This window comes from Nesoenas mayeri (assembly GCF_963082525.1).
Source record: "Nesoenas mayeri genome assembly, chromosome: 3".
Taxonomy (NCBI): Eukaryota; Metazoa; Chordata; class Aves; order Columbiformes; family Columbidae; genus Nesoenas; species Nesoenas mayeri.
The window spans coordinates 25780756-25798263 of NC_137544.1; the positions used below are offsets into that span (position 1 = coordinate 25780756).

General features: G+C 41.0%; 1 protein-coding gene across 1 annotated transcript in view; it reads left to right on the forward strand.

Annotated features, from left to right (window-relative positions):
* Positions 1 to 5935: 5935 nt before the first annotated feature.
* FAM83B (family with sequence similarity 83 member B) overlaps positions 5936 to 17508 on the forward strand; it is a gene marked incomplete at its 3' end in the record, with an annotated part of 45400 nt that continues 33827 nt past the window's right edge. The window contains exon 1 of the mRNA XM_080342774.1: positions 5936 to 6768. Coding sequence (XP_080198900.1) covers positions 6325 to 6768 — 444 coding nt within the window. The 5' untranslated portion in view covers positions 5936 to 6324. The remainder of the gene's footprint in view (positions 6769 to 17508) is intronic.

Genomic DNA, 17508 nt, shown 5'->3' on the forward strand with positions numbered 1-17508 from the left:
AAGTTTCCACAGAAAGATATTTTTCTTCCGTACCACACATTTTCATGAGATAAGAAGTGCTGTGTATTAACTAGCTATAAGATACTAAGCACATTTTAAAAATTTGTTTGCTTTTACAGCAGTTTTCCCCCTTTATTTTTCATCAAAACCAGGGAAATTCTTTTTTTTTTTTTCAGGTGTGAGAAGAATCTAATCATTTAACCCAGGTGATCCTGTGTCTGTAAAGTGTAGTTCACGAGAATATTCGCACCAACTATTTCCTCTCATGCATTCCATTACCTGAATTAACTGTACAGAAAAAGTCACTGCCCGGTGGCCACCAGACATATACGTATATCATTGTACAGATATTGCATATTTTTACTTTTTTTTTTTGTACCTGTCAGAGAACTGTCATCAAAAAGTCACAGTAGAACCATGCTTACCTTCAGGAATAGGATATACTCTGCACTTATATTGAGCAGTAAAAAAAGTTTGTGCTTTAAGCAAGACTCGATGAATTATTGCTGATAAAGCATAATTATCAGGGTTAGACTGTATTGTCTTAAATGGATCATGAAGTAGCTGCCTGCAGTTATCCACCACAGGGTATGATATGGACAAAGCCTACAAAAAGTTTTCTATCTATTGCCATCAATTTAAAACGACAAAGAAAACCTCATTAGGTTAAGCCTCATTGTGCTTAAGTCATGCACATATGTGATGAGCTGATCTCTTGGCAGTTGCACAATCCTACTAAAAAGATGACTGTGTTTTGGAAGAGCCTTTCAGAGAGGGCTCTCAAACGTTTCCAAAGGTGAGATTGCCAGGTTGGGGTGCTCAGCCTGCAGGCTGGCGAGGAGGATGATGCTGGCTGCAGGAAGGCCCATCCAGCACTGGAGCCAGCAGGAAGGCTCTACCTTCCGTTCCCTTTCTCTAACCGGAGACATTAAGAGCGAAAGAGCGTTTTAAAGAAACTGAGCAATGGAAGAGGGCTCATCGGCAGAACCTAATTTAGAGACCTCAAAGGGGAATCGCTCCCTTGCCATGACTTGCTCCCCTGGAGTTAACCTGGAAACCGTGACTCGAGGCTGACAGGTTTATTTTTTCTCCAAGCCAACGTCTGCATTGAGCTTCATCTCCCACGCACACCCCGATTCCAGAGGTCCCCCGCGGGGCTGCCGATGTGAGCGGCCGGGGCCGGGGCCGGCCCCCGCCCCGCGGGACCGCGGCCCCCTGCGCCTGCCGGGCGGCCCGGCGGGCAGGGCGGGCCGGGCAGGGGCGGGGGACCCCGCCGCGCCCCTGGGAAGGCGCTGCCCTTTGCTCCGCGCGAGGGCCGGGCTTCCCCAGTTCAGGCAAGCCCTTGCCCCGCTCCCGCGGCGGCGGCGGGTTTGGTGCGACACCGTCCTGACATGTTGTAACTGGTTTCCACACCCACCGCGCCTGAGAGCGACGGGAAGTACCTGCGATCAACCCTGCGCCGCCTTGACTCGCCGCCGCCGCGATCGCAGCAGCCGGGTCGAGCCGCTCCAGAGGTGAGACCCCACCGCGGGGCACCGGCCAAGTAAGTGGGTTTCCTTTCTGCCTCCCCCGGGCCGGGCGAGGAGCAGGAGCAGGCGCATGCTCTGCCCCCGCCGCCCCCGCTCTGCGGACGGGCGGGTGGGGCGGCCGCCCCCCGCCCCGCCAGCGGCCGCTCGGCGCCGCGGGGCGTTTGAAACGGGGGCGCGGGGATCGCGGAACGGAGGCGGTGGGGCTGCTGCTGCGGGCACCCGACGGGAGCCGGCGCTGAGCGGTGGAGAGCGGCGGCGGGAGAAGGGCCGGGCGGGGTCGGTGGCTCTTGGGGACGGGCTCCCCCGCCGCGCTCCCTCCGGGGCCGGGGTCCGGCGGGGCGTTACGGCCCGACCGTGGCCGGGGGTGACACCCATGCGGTGTCCTCAAGGCTGAGGCGTGCCCGAGCACGTGGCGGTGCCAGCTGCTTGCCGCCGTTTTGCCTGAAAAGTTAACTTTCTGGTTTAACAAAAAACCAAAACAACAACAACAATAACAACAACAAAACAACAACAACAACAAAAAGAAAAAAAGAAGCAGGAACGCTTGCAGTGTTGTTTTTTTTGGCTTGAATTTGATGCCCTTTGCATCCACAGAAAATCCTGTAATTTCATTAATAATTAAATAATTGCCTTAATGTAGGTAATTCTTATTTGTTCCTGATAGAACTTTTCAGTACAAAGGTTGGTGGGAGGCAGCTGTCATAAAACGCCTGTTTATTCTGTGAAAGGCTGGTCACACCAGGCCATTAAGCAGTGGGGAGGCTCCTCAGCACAGCCGTGGGTTGGAGGTGCTCAGGTGGATACCCCAAAAAAACATACCTGAGAGAGAGACCTGCGACAAGATGTTCCTGCGGCTTAAATTTCCCTTAACTGAGGTGTCAAGGTTGAAACTTTATGCAGAAACTGTCAAAGCAATCATTTTTTCTTTGGAAAAGAGATAAGGACGTCCTGAGGAGACCACCAGGGCCTGGCCAAGGACTGGCTGTACAAGCCTGAGATTAGAGCTGCTCCCCAAAGTTGCTGAATAGGGAGAATATTAGTAAGGCAGGGAAGCTGCTTGTCTCTACCTCTAGCCTGGAGGACTGTGCTCCTGGAAGCACGGCAGAACGCTGCATCATTTTCTTCAGTGGTCATTTGTCATCTGCTGCTTCTGTGTAAGCTGGGATACCCTCTGTATCTTTCTGCAAAAAGGCACATTTACTCTTCTTTCAAAGAAAAAGCTCTCTTCTTGCTGGGTTCCTGATAATGGCACTGGAAAGGTCCAAGCATGTTGTTAACAGAAGGACAAGATCACATCAGTGCAGGATTCAGAACTTGTGTTCTTCAGCAAAAGATCCAGTTTTAGCAGCTGCATTGGAGTTTAAATTCAATCTAAGCCCCTTAATGGTACTTCATAAAAAAGTTTTAAGTACTTGATCCCTGTTTCCAAGCACAGAAGATGGTTCATACAGTTGGCTGGGATTAACAGCCAAGGTTATTTCATAGAGGATGAAAAGTAGCTTTCCTGGTGCTGGTAAAATTTGTAGTCATGTACATGGAGTCTGATCAAGCTCTGGAAGCCTCCAGAGATGGGCCTCATTCTGCACAACCTTGCTAATAGAATTGTTGACCTGAGGAGGATTCTTTGAAGAATCAAGTTGATTATGCAGAAATCATTGTACACAGTTGAAGAAGACACCAAGAAGTTTATTTTAGACTTTTGTCTAAACCTCTGCCTCTATCCAAAATGATACTATTTTCATTTCCTGTAAAATAGCTCTTAGCTTCTAAGGACGAAAATACCCGTATCAAGACATTTAGAGCTTTTGTCAAATATACCTGAAGCCATCATTTTAATTCAGGAGTTTGCTTTTGTTTCTTCTCATGAATGAATCACATGCTGATGTCCTTAATTCCAAAAACCAAAATTAAAATTTTTTCATTTGTCTCATCTGTTCTGTGATTTATTTCCATGCTGGCAGATTCTACATTTACTTGCTTAAATAAATGTGCACTGCTTTAAGCTTCTTTTATAAACAGCACTTGTAAATCAAAGATCAACATCAAAGATGTTCATTGTAAAATAACTATTGTTGTTTGGAAGACACTACATTAGAAGTCACACCTTTCCAAGATTATGCTACATTTATACCCTGCTTTCAGCATAAGTCTGAGCACAAGTTACTGCTTTTGACTTATGCCACAATCTATTCATTCATTGATGTCAATGAAAAGTCAAACAAGATACTATACTATTAAAAAAATCAAAATAACCAAAGAAAAGAAAAAAAAGCATATGAGCCAGCACACACATGCAATCTTTTTTTGCCTTTTACTTGTTCATGATATTCAATATTTTATATTGCACAACTTTACGTATTAAGTATAGTCCTGTTCCCCTATATTACTTTCAAAGGAAAGAGTGAGAAGAAGAAAAAAGGAATTTAGACAAGCTTTTGAAATAAACACTTAGGTCTTTCTCAACTGTATATATGAAATTGATGGAAAAATTCCTATTTTAGAAGTGTATCCCTTCCAAAGTTGTAAGAATTTTAGAAATGTATTTCATTTGCCTTTGTAAAATCTGATCTAGTCTTGAATGTCATAAGAAGACTGTTTTACTACACCATTTAGAGAGTTACTTGTCCTGGAGGCCCTACAAGGGGTTTTGATTGGATTCTCAGTAAGGTCACCTGTATTAGCGTTCACACTCTTCAGAACAGCTCAGCTGAGTAACTCTGCATTTTGTTCTCTCAGTGGTTTTTAATTCTAAAATTCTTTATCTAAAATGTCTTGAAAACCTGTCCTAGGTGATTGGCTTCCATGGGACACTGATGTGAAAGTGTTAATTCTACACTGTTGTGAGTTTGACCTTGAATTGGTCTGTCTTGTCTGCACCACGTGCTTGGTTCTGCGTCACCTCACACCACAGGCTGTATCTGCCTCTGTGCAAAGTGAAATGGCATCACTCCTGTTTTGTAATGTTTTATTTCTACCTGTGAGAGCAGTGTAGAGTGAAGCCCTGGGTATCTGTCACAGGAATAGATGTAATTCTCTGTTGGGGGAGAGCAGTCAGATCCCTTTTACTTACTGCTTTCCAGTTCACCACCAAGCTACTCTGGAAGCAGCCAGAAACACTCCTTTCCCCCAGGCTCGAAAGCAATCCTATCTGGGAAGATCTGCCATGCTACTTGGCTGAGAGACAGGATTCAAATGGAATTATTTCATATGACATGCTGATGCCAGCCTCAGATCTGGATTTTTCTTTCTTGGTCTTTTTTTTAACCTCAGACTTCCCAAGTTCCTCAGAAATCTTGGTTTAATTGAACATTTAATTGGACTTTGGAGTATCAGTAGTGTATGGAGATTTTGATTTTCATCCCTTTAAGTTAATGTAGCTAATTTACGTTTCCTTTCAAGATTGAAACTGTTCCCAGCAGACAGTGGGAATCAAATGCAGTTTGCAAAAATATCTGAAATGTGGAGAGAGAATTGTGTGAGGTTCGTAGGCCAGTAAGTGAAATGAGAACCCCGTAGCACTATTCCTTGCTATTATACTGCCATGCTATTAATTTGGCTTGTAGGGAAACTTTCAAGATATACTTTGTGTATGCATTTTGTAACTATTCTGCCTTCCTTGGATGTCTGTCCTACTTCTGCTGTTTTAAGCTTCATGCAGTAGACCTGACAGATTAAACACTGCTACCATGTATCATCTTTCTATTTTACACCAACACTCTCATGAAAATCCGTCCCCCACCACCCTTTTTGTTATTTTTCGTGGCTTACCTGCCCCCTGCAGAAGTTCATTGCAGTTTAGGTTTTAGGCGAATGGTGGAGTTGCTGTAGTCCTGTAGGGTTGCACAAACGTGAAGGAAGAAACGTTGGCCATTTGTCCTCTCTCTTCCTTAAATCCCAAGTTGTTACAGCAGGAACCAACATGCTTAGCTTTTGCTAAATGAAATAAGAAGATGGTAAGAATGAATTTATAAATCATCAGCAGTAAACAACTTATTATTAATGTTTTGGAAAAAAAAAAAAAAAGGTAAGATTAAAGCAGCCACTCCTTTTGGCAGAAGGAATGAAAAGGGTGGAAACTAGACATCAGATTGCTGATTCAGAGTTTGATCCCAGATGTGGGAGGAGAAATCTTTCTGGAGTTCCTCATAACTCACTGAAATGAGGTAGGCTGGTTCTGCTTGGGAGCAACAGATGGATTAGATCAACATGGGAGAACAGAGAGATAAGGAGAAGGACCTGAATGACTGTGGCTTCAAAGAAGCCAGAGAAAAGGAATGAGTTGAAGAGAAAGATTAATGCATCAAAAAGTAGGAAATATAATTGCTTTCTGAAGTGTTTCTCTGAACCCTGTCAGTTGTAAAGAGTTTTGAAACAACCTATGGTAGCATATTGGAACACATGTTGGGTATGTATTGGTGTTACTGGTAGAGATCTTCAGTGTATTATGAGCTCTGCTGTAGCTTTTAATGTAAGAACTTCATCAAATCCTTTAATTATGTGCTTAGTTTTGCCTTATGTAGAAGAAGCTCTTTGTCTAGCTCTTTAACATTCATTTGGCAATATTAGTCCACGAGCCTTTAAAAAATATTTTTGAATTCTTGGAAGGTGCTAGAAAAACTTAAAGCAACATTACCAGAAAATTATTTTGAATAGTATGTGTGTATATGTCATAGATCTCTAGAAACATTCTAATTGTTGGTGTTTGTTTTTTTTTTTTTCAATTTTCTCATTACAGATACATTTCGTCAGCTCATAAATGGAAGTTTAAGAGACTTTATGCAAAATATATGTGAAAATGGAAACTTCATCTTTGCTATCGTCTTTACATGATGAATGCAGATCAGACAACTATATTGAACCTCACTACAAAGAATGGTACCGAGTAGCTATTGATGCTCTAATTGAAGGAGGTTTAGAAGCCTACAAAGAATTTCTTTCCAAGGAGAGATGTTCAGAGTTCCTAGCAGATGAGGAAATTGATTATATTTTGAACAATGTTCACAAACTTCCCCAAAACACAGTTTATTCCTCTAACCATGCCATTGATGACACCTCTTCCTCGGGAACCTACTGGCCCATTGAATCAGATGTGGAAGCTCCAAATCTTGACTTAGGCTGGCCCTACCTGATGCCTGGAATTTCTGGTGGCACGAATATTGATCTGCTTTTTCATCCTCCACGAGCACAGCCTTACACCATAAAGGAAACTATTCGGAAGCTGATACGAGATGCAAGAAAGGTAAACATGAAAAATAATATTAAGGGGAAAAAAATGGCAATAATAATGTAGTTGGTGTTTTATTAGAGGCTTTTTTTTTTTTTCCTGTCAAGAAGAAAACAGTCTGGCTGCTAACAATTAAAATGGAAAAGTTTTCCCAGACTGAGGTCGGTCCCTTAGTAGCACATGCACCAATACTATTAACCTTATTTACAAGGGATCAGGGATTAATTGGAGGGATTAATGAAGAATAATTACTATTTTACTGTAATGCTGGCCAGTTCATGAGAAGTTTGTAGATAATCAGTGCACCTTTTCTTTGACCTCAGCTGAATATACCTCAAGTGATACAATTCTATATAACTTCAGGATGTATCATAAGGTTTCTCATGTCCATCAGTGGGAACATGCATCAGTTTGATATGGTAGCCAGTTGTTATAAGAAAATAACACCTTGGTGTACATCTGACTCATGTACCTGGAGAGTCCCAGGTTTTGTGATTTTCCATGCCAACTGTCCTTGCAGAAATTAGTTAGAAAATATTAAAGAGAGCTCAGAAGAAAACAAAATGTTTAGGCAACAAGGAAATAGGTCTTAGTTGGGTACCTTACCTTCATTTCTGACTAATGACTAATTCATAAGAAATGTGGACGTTCTCCAAATGTACTTGTCTCCACTTAGGGGCACTTACATATTGAGTTTCCTAAGGCACACCTGGCTTCCACCTCAGCGGCAGGGTGCTGTATGCACAAACCACCTTTTGCTTGCCAGTGTTGATTTTAAAGAAACACCAAGCTTGCAAATCTGCTTGACCCTGGGCCATGTTACCTTTTTAAACAGATGTGATCAGGTTTCAGAAGTATTTTTGGCAAGTACATCATCCTCCCCTTTCTTCCCCGTGAAATAAATTGGGTTCTGTGTGACCCTCCAGGTTTTTAATCAGTAGGATGGGCTCTAGCTCCAGTGCATCCATAAATACTTCAGTGGCTGAAACATACCTGTAAATGTGTGCAATAGAAATGAACTGAAAGGGGCAGGGAAGGGGAGGACAACGTCTCTTTTACAATGTCTCTCCTCTATTTAGATAAAGCATATGATTTGTTGCCATAACAGTTATCACTAGGCCTTTTATCCTGCAGTTTACAGTCTAGAATGATTGTATACTCAAGGAAGAGGAGAATGAACTACTTCTCTCCCTCTTTGTCCCTTTCAGAGGTAGATATGGTGTTTTCTGCTTCTGTATGTAGAAAGACTTGACTGTGACATGCCCCAGATACTTTTCAACTTCAGCTCCTGAGCTACCAATGTATCTACTCTAAGGGAAAACACAAAACCACAGTTAACTCTATTGCCAAGACTAGTTCAGTTTTGCTGCAAGGTCTCGAAATGCCATGAAGAAAGGCTGTTTCCAGTCAGTTCCCACGCTTTTTATGCCTAGCTGGCTGGCTACATGCAGCCCAGTCCCTTTCCGACAGCTCTCTTAGCTGGTGGTGCTGCCTTGTGAAATGCTATTTTAAGGAGTATCCCTCCTCTGAATGCAGCTATGGAGAAAAATTAGGTGTGATTCTTTCCCCTCTTTGGAAAAAGGGTTGAGTGCATAGTGTTTTGGCTCTCTAATGTGCTTGTGGTGCTCCTATAAAGAGGATGTTATGTATGTGTCACTGTCAAATCTCACAGATGAAAGGTTTGTTTAGTTGATCAGAACAACCTCAACAGCAACAACCATAACACTTTTGATACAGTGATATGGTTTGGTTGCTTCAGGAAGCAGCAATTAAATCTAAAAGACATAGTGTTGTTCAGCCTCTTCTGTCTGCAGATGTATAGAAAAGTTTAAAGGATTTCTAAGTAAGGTAAATCAAGGTATTTAAAACATGCTTACAGCAGGCAAACACATTGTAAACAGGCTAACCTACTTCTCCTAAGCCACATATAAAAATGTAGTTATACTAAACAAGGTTCTTTGTTATGTAGTAGTCGAGATGTGTAGTCTTATGAGAATATTCAAAGGAAATAGGAAAAGGTTACACATGAAAAACAGAAACCTGTAAAGAATAAACAAGTTCTTCAGCAAATCGCATTAAACCAATACAGCTCTAAGCAAAATCTATGGGAATTTCAGCAAACTTCTGTGGGAAAATAGAGACAGTCGGAGGTGAGCATATTCATACCACCAAACTTTAAGCACTAAACATGAGTGCCTGAGTTCAGGCACTGATTTCCCTGTGCTACCCGAACACTCAGTGCAGTAGGAAACCAGCTTCTACAAGGGCAAGCAGAGAATTTTTCTGCACTGATTCATCACATGAAGGAACCCATTCGATTTGTATTTATGTGTGTATACTAGCCCAAATATTCATGAAGGAGACTGAGCCAATTGAAACCTAGCTTCTTTTGAATATTTGGAGATACATAAGGTTAAGATGACATTAGTAGACTTACTCTTGACCTCTTTCATGCTTGATGCATCACAGTGTCAGTTGTTAAAATGACTATTACATATGTTAATTTTGACCTTAAGAATACGTGTTGTAAACAACATTAAGCAACTTGCTTGCTGACAGTGATTTTTCCTGATGAAAGAGGAAAATACATTTTAAGGCTTAGCTACACTAGACTAAAAATAGTGACTATGAAAAAGTGTCGTAAGAAAATCTTGTGTAAATTCATAATATTCATAAAAATTATATGTCACCTTCATTGTAAGTACAGTCGATATAACAATAGAGTTTTTCTTACAGAAAAAGATCAATATTATTAAATCCTAGATTTTAACCATTTTAAGGACATGAATCCATTCTTGTGATATATATTTCTTATATTAGAGTAGAAGAACTGTATCATAAATAAGATGGCATTATATTCGTCTACACTAGAGCACTCCTGTGGGATAGGTGTGATGTTAGCAGAGTGCCTTAGGTCAAACCTAACATGTCAACAAAATGGGTTTACTGTTGGTATAACTAAACCTCATCTCCAAATGATACGGTTGCCAGCCACGCTCTTCTGTCAACATAACCTGTGTTCATACAAGGAGGTTGTTTGGCGTGACTGTGTCAACTGGGGAGACATGAGTCTTTTGCAGATGTTGATATAACCATGCAGGGAAAAAGCACTGCAAGGTCTGTCTGACCTTAATGATGGACGGACTTTTGCAAACAAGCCAGTAGCCTTATTTCTTGTGTGTTTTGGAGGCTTCTACCTTTAATCACTGGCAGGTTTCCGGCTTCTCTGAAGCTTGAGGTGCTCCTACAGCCTGACTCATCTCGCTTGGCTGTCTGAACCACAACTGATAATGTTTAGCAGTTTTTTCTGAGAAGATTATTCATCTGGGAAATAGTATCAAGAAGATTACTCATCTGCATCAGGTTAATGTGAAACTTCCTCTTCTTACTATTATATCAAGTAGCACACAGACTTCGATAATTAAGTATCCTTTCCCTCTGTGAATTTTCATAAGAGTTGCCTCAAAACTGTCAGTTATGAAGCTTGTAAATGTGTACAAGAAACAACTCGTGCTGTCTTCTCAGGTATGATTGACAGGGTGAGGCAACAGGGAAGGGGCAGGACAGAGCACCAAAGGGTCCTTCTGGCAGTGTGTTTTTCTCTTACTTCATTAACTGGATTCCTCTATCCACCACCGAGACATTCCTACATAGTTTTAAAGAGAATGCAAAGCTCTGAGTCTTTCGGATTGATATCCACATAAGGACCAGCTCTTCCTGGAGAGAATTCAAACATGTTTTTTAAAGAACCACATTGTTTAGGCAACTCAAGGATTACTGGTTTGCAGCACAAGCCAGGAAATACTGAAAGACTTCCCTGACATACTTTAGGGAATTTCTGATGGAATGTAAGAAGTTGCATGCTATTCGACAAACATGCAATACTTTTCACTGATTTTGTTTTATTCAAAGAGATTAGCAGTCTTAAACTTGGCTTCATAAAATCAGTGATAGTTGTGAGACTTTTAAAAATCTTATTTGTATTCAGAACTTGAGATGGTTAGCTTGTTATCATTTTGGAAACTCAAAAAAGGCAGTTGTTTTTGCAGAATTACTCATGATTGCGCTTTTTAATGTGAGAAATTATTGCAAAACTTGGATCCTTGTGAAAGAATTAAGTTACACTGTAAACAAGTGTAATTTGTTTTTAGGTCTTGCTGAACCCACTGTAGGTAGACCTTTAGTAAGTCAAAAAGGACTGAATTCTTGTGAGAGATGCTTGTGTTATCTTCTAGAGCAGTGAACCTAGGCAAATAAACAAATCCAATTGACTCATTTTACAATCGTATAAAAAGGAAAATATTTTCTTCCAGTTTGGGTGAGGTTTTTTTTTTCCTTTTTGTTTTGTTTCAGGAGAGAACGAAAGGTTGTTTATTACAGACAAAATTATTATTCACTAGTGATCTCATTTTGTCATGTGTATAATGCAGTAATAATGATCTAGTTCTGGCTGCAGTCTAGTGTGAAAGAACATCAAATTCTCTGCATGCCTGTATGAAGAGTGATGTTTCTATATAGAAAGAAATTTGTAGAATATGGGTGTGTTGAGCAATCTTTTTTCACTCTCTCAACAATATTCTCAACCAACTATTTTAAATATAATTTGAACACACACTGGAATAACAATAATGTATCATGTTTTTGGCAATGCTTATCTGAGCTCATTAATTGCAGCAGTCCAAGCAGACGAGGGAGAGGGGCTGCATTTTTTTTTGTTCATAAAAGCTACAGCAATCTGCTTAATTCAGGGAAAGGGAATAGATAAATGTAATAGTCATCCCACTTAAAAGTTTTCTATATGGTCTGTAGAGTGTCTGATAAACAATGGATATATTTTAAGCTGAATGTAACACATAGAAAGACTCAGTTCTCAGCTGAAGATGTATAGGCAACATTTTCCTGCCAAAAAATTCTACCCCGCCAGTATTTCAGCAGGTGCTTTTTGGTTCAGCTGCTGTGCTGAAGGGTGCATTTACCATTCACTTCTAGCCACTTTCTGTGAAATGACTTCCTGATGGTTGAAAACCAGCATGTCAGTCATGCGTGGAGTTTCCAGGCGAAACATGACTTCTAGCTTTTGATAGATTTATTACAGACAGTGAAGTCACATCCCAGCTTTTCTAATCACAGGGCACATGCCATGCATTAGAACAGGACATGTGTCTTGCTCTTGGTGCTATTATTGTGTGACTTGGTATCAATTTGTTGTTGTGTGCTCACAACACATAATCATTTCAAGTATTTTATATGCTCAGATTTGCCTTTAGAGTCCTTACATCATTTCACTTGCCTGTCCCCTGCTCCCTCTGCCATCCCGTAAGGGCGGTCGCAGCACAGTCACAGCAGAGCACTCATAATGCAGACCGAGGGCAGCCGGCCATGGGACGTCTGCAAGCACTTCTATAATCTGGAATGCCTGGGACTTGTGTGAAATACATTTCTTGTACATAGTTGCTCTACACGTAATACCAACAATTTTTCCTGATAGCCTTCCCTCTTGGTTGGGAAGGACCTAAAACTGAAAAGCAAGGTAGGGTGAGCCTGGGGTGTGGGAATCTGATAAAGTAATTTTTAATCAGTTATGCAGGATTTTTACTCACAGGTTTCCATCAGGTCAAAGGTTTACAAGACTATTTAGAGGTCATCAGTACTCATATTAAAAGATAGAATTACCTAATTTATAGGTATTGGTATTTTAATGTCACAACTGTGCTGATGCGCTATCAAAATATCAAACATCCATGATAGATTTAAAAATATAATATGGAAAATGAAAGGCCAGATCTTGCAGGAAGCTGTATGTGTTTATTAATGTCTGTCCCATTCACATGTATATAGGAAGTATGCATACACATATGCTTTGTAGCAATATTTTTTCATTAAAACCTTTTCTCTCATTGACATAAGTCTTTGTCAGTTAAAACAAAAGTGCTGTTAAAAAGTCAATTACACTTTTTGCACATTCAGTAGATTAAAATATTCTTTATCATATTCTAAAATAACTTTGTACTACAATGTGCTGAGGTGACTGTAGGCAAAAATATGCTACAAATACAAACTCATTGGTTTAAAATAATTTTGCCCCGGCAGAATTCTTCTTTCAGTGCCCAGTCCAATGTACTTGGGTTTCATCCCTCTCCTTTACTTGCTTGTCAAAAACAAAACCAGATAATGTTGAAGTACTATTTTCGTTCCTCTGAATTCCTATCCTCAGGAGATCTGAGTTTTCCTATTATTTTTTTTTCAGCCAAGGAACAATCTTGCCTGAAGAACTACAGGCTTAATCACCTCATATTCATATTGCCATAGGCTGTTTTTGATCTCTTGCAGTTTTAGCATAGCTTTTGATCTCTAGTAGCTTTCCAACATAGCCAGTGATGCTCTGGGGGTGGGGGACACATTTTGGGTGATCTTAAACTTTAAATTTGTTTGTCATGTAATGAGAATTTGGAAACTAAAATATTTTACTATACGTGAGCATAGTTTGGTACACAGACACTTGCAATACTGCAGCAGTATTTGTGTAATACAGTATGATAGAAACTACATGGAAAGTGGAGAACTGCTGACACGGAGCAAAACAAAAAGCACAAAAATCCAAGGAGAGCTGCCAGTTCAGAATTTCCCAGTCTCCTGTTTGGAAGGAGCAGGATTGAATGCCACCAAGTTATGTGTATTAAGTTTCCTTATATATCAGATCTGAGTACAAGTATCTACCTCACTTGTAATTATTTCAGGACAATTCACTGTATTATTTTCCCAGAGGAGTACTGCACGTATTCAAGTGCAGATGGTAGAGGAGTCAAAGTACACTTTGGTATTTACCTCTTTAAAAGAAGTGCAGACCTTGCCTTTGATACCAGTGCGATCATGCCTTTCCATTTAGCCTGTTGATAAAGTATGTCTGTAACCATTTTCTAATAAAGAGGTTCTATTCTGTACAATAAAAGTTAAGGTCTGCATTTTCAAAAATGGTGTCTGCATGCCTGAGACCTCTAAGGGTGTTTACTCTTAAAAATCCTACCCTGATTTATCTTAGAGAGGAAAGAAATGATGGCCATCAAAACAATAACAGGGTGTAACTGGCATTGAGCTGAATACTTTATAGTAGGATCTGCAGACATCCATAAAATGACTCACCTCAATAGAGCTGTTCAAAATAAATAAAAAGACAAACCCATGGCTTCCTTGATCAACAAAGTGAATAATTTTTCAGTATATGGTCCACTGATCAGTAAGCCAGTTGAATTTACTGTAGTGTTATTCGCATTACAAATATAGAAGTGAAAGCAACCAAACTAGCCATCTTTGCTTTCCTTGCCTTTGTTTGACATCATGGTCTCTTCTCCCAGGCAGTCAGCAATAGGACAAGGGGGCATGGGCTTAAACTCTGCCAGGGGAAATTTAGGCTGGATATTAGAAAGAAATTCTTTACAGAGAGAGTGGTCAGGCATTGGAATGGCTGCCCAGGGAGGTGGTGGACTCACCATCCCTGGAGGTTTTTAAACTGAGATTGGACATGGCACTTAGTCCCATGATCTAGTACATGGACTGGAGCTGGACCAAGGGTTGGACTTGATGATCTCTGAGGTCTCTTCCAACCCAGTCGATTCTATGATTCTGCGATCTTGTAGCCTCCTCTAGGTGTTCCTGCTCCGACAGGGGGATTGGACTAGATGATCTTTTGAGGCCCCTTCCAATCCCTAACATTCTGTGATTCTGTGATCTTTTCCGATATCCTGGGTGTTTGTTTTCTTAAGCTGGAAACATTATGTTTTGTTGTATGTCTGTATATCATATAGTTTTCTGGTGTTTTGGTCTTCCTGATCAGTGCCAGCCAGTACAGACATACCACTACTGCATTATAAACAGTAGATTCCGAAATTACATACTCTCCTTTATCCTTTATCATCAAAGAATATGACCAAAGTGTGTGCAGTTTTACAGATGAGAACACTGAGCCACAAAGCATTAAGTTAGTATATGTCACGATTTAAAAAGAGATACAATTCTGAACCAAAAGCCTTAGAGTATTTATGTTAGCAAACAGTACTCAGAGAAAGTAGAGACCAAATAACAAGTTTTTATTTTCTCGTCTTTGTGCTTTTTAGTTGATAAAAATCATAGTCGTGCGTTTAGTGTTATAGTTATGAAAACTGATTTCTGAGGAACATCAGTACTTCTCAGAAAAAAGTTTGCATTTGTATATGACTATAGCTTTATAGTGCTTACTTTTCAGAAATATTTGTAAAAGCATAAAGTCCTTTCTTATCTTCAGATAAAGAGGGTGTATCTTCATGACATACACAGGGTGTTCTCATACCTTAGTTAAGAGCAGATTATCCTAACTAGTTCTGTCTCTTGGTCTGGAGTGCTTGCACTGCCTGGCTGTAAGACCCAAGGGAACCAGAACAAGATTCCTCAACACCAGGTTCCACGCCGACCCCTGCTCTCCTCAGCAAGGTGTGTGGGCATGAAGCTGCCTTCAGAAAAGTTCTGTGCTGCGTCTTTCATCCGGGGGTTTTTGCTAACTGCAGCACCAGATCTCCTCAGGCCTTTTCACTTCTGCCAGCAACCCTGTTGAAGAAGATGAAGCTGGGCGATAGGATAATATGAGAAGTTATGCACCGAACCTCATAGAGATGAAAAGAAAACTTTGATATCTGCTTCATCCACTTGCAATCAGGCTAAAAGAGTAGCACAGGATTGTGCATTCAGGTAGGCAAATGGGTGTGCCTTCAGTTCAAACAACAGCAGATATAACATCTCACCCTTATTTTCATGCTGTTTCCTGGAGCTGCAGGCACTTTTTGCCAAACAGGCTGCACTTCAGCTCAATAAGCTCCCTTTATTATGGTTTAAGCACTAGGTAAAGCACTAGACAACACATTGTAATTCAGGTGAATCTGAGTGGCATCAGCCCACAGATGGTATTGTAGTTAGTGTTTTCCTGCTAGGCTTTTGATGCTCAATAAGCCAGAAATAAAAATGAGGATGAGATGAAATAACCAGCACGTAAGAAGAGTAAGTGCCTGCTGATTCTCTGGACCTTTCTCAAGAAATGCCTACCAAGGGACAGCCCTTTTTAAGCTGTGCAGAATTCACTGCTAGTGAGCTGTGCCTCCTGATCAGAGACATCAGAGGCAGCGAACAGAAGTGACAGTGTCAGTCAGCAAATCTTATTTCCCTCAAATGCCAACAGGATACTGCCTGTCAAAGCAGCCAGATCTCCATCCAGCATGACAGAGCACCATATTATCTGAAGCTATCTGCTGTTCTGATAATTTCTTGGCACTGCCTGATAGTGGATTAGCGCAGGCATGTAATAATTGCCTGAAAAGTCACTGTCAAGGGTGTGGGTTTCTTTTAAATAATAGACAGGTATATGTGGCTGCACAGTGTCTGGTTGATAGAGATCTGTAACCTGTCTTTGCTGAGGATGGGCCTAAACATATCAGCCATCAACAGATCCAGCTCTTTCAGTAGTATGTACTGTTACAAATCTACAGAAAGCTGCTTTACAATGTAACAAAAATATTTTGGTGAAAGGAGATACTTTTGAAGTGAAAAAATTAAGCATAGAGATGAAACCGTGAATTATGAATGATTCTTCTATTTGTTTATTTGTTTGCTATCTCCTTATTTCATGTCTTAGTGCTCTGTGTTTACTAGGCTGACATATTACATGATTGACAGGCATTAAATAATGCAGAAATAGTTACTTACACAGTAGCTGTAATAGTTATTTTTTCAGTAATATCATTATCTATTTCATTCACAATTTCTAGGCTTGCTGACAGAAAGACACTTGCACCAGAAATCTAATTAACAAGATTATTTGATTTCTTATGCATAAGTTGAATTTAATGATGGAAGTGCAGTCCAGATCTGAAGTGCTGTGATACAGGATTACAATTTCCTGTTACAGGATTTCTGTCCCAAGAAAGGTCTCAGTGCTTTGACTTGAAACTCAGAGGAGTTAAACAGTGTCTTTGCAATGGGCTCTTGAGACTCCAGGAAACTCTTCTGTGTGAACGTCAGAGCCTTGCAAGGCCAGGGGTCTGCATGCTTTTTGGAGGAGTAAAAAGGAAGGAAAAGATGTGCTGTTTCCAGTTCTGGGCCCCTCAGTTCCAGAAGGACAGGGAACTGCTTGAGAGAGTCCAGTGCAGAGCTACGAAGATGATTAAGGGAGTGGAGCACCTCCCTTATGAGGAAGGGCTGAGGGAGCTGGGTCTCTTTAGCTTGGAGGAGACTGAGGGGTGACCTCATTAATGTTTATAAATATATAAAGGGTGAGTGTCACAAGGATGGAGCCAGGCTCTTCTCAGTGACAACCAACAGTAGGACAAGGGGCACAAATACAAACTGCAACACAGGAGGTTGCACTTAAATATGAGAAGAAACTTCTTCACAGTGAGGGTGACAGAGCACTGGAACAGGCTGCCCAGGGGGTTGTGGAGTCTCGTTCTCTGGAGGCAGTCAAAACCCACCTGGACACCTTCCTGTGTAACCCCATCTAGGTGTTCCTGCTCCCACAGGAGGATTGGACTAGATGATCTTTCAAGGTCCCTTCCAATCCCGAACATTCTGTGATTCTGTGCACCTCAGCCAGAGGTATTTACTGCCCGCTTTAGGTACTTTCAGCATCTTTCTTGGATGCAGTGCCTGGTGTGATATGGGAATATGAGCTCCCTCATAGGTCATAAAGAAACATGAATGCTTTGGAGGGTGTCAGTCAGCACACCTGAAGCCAGT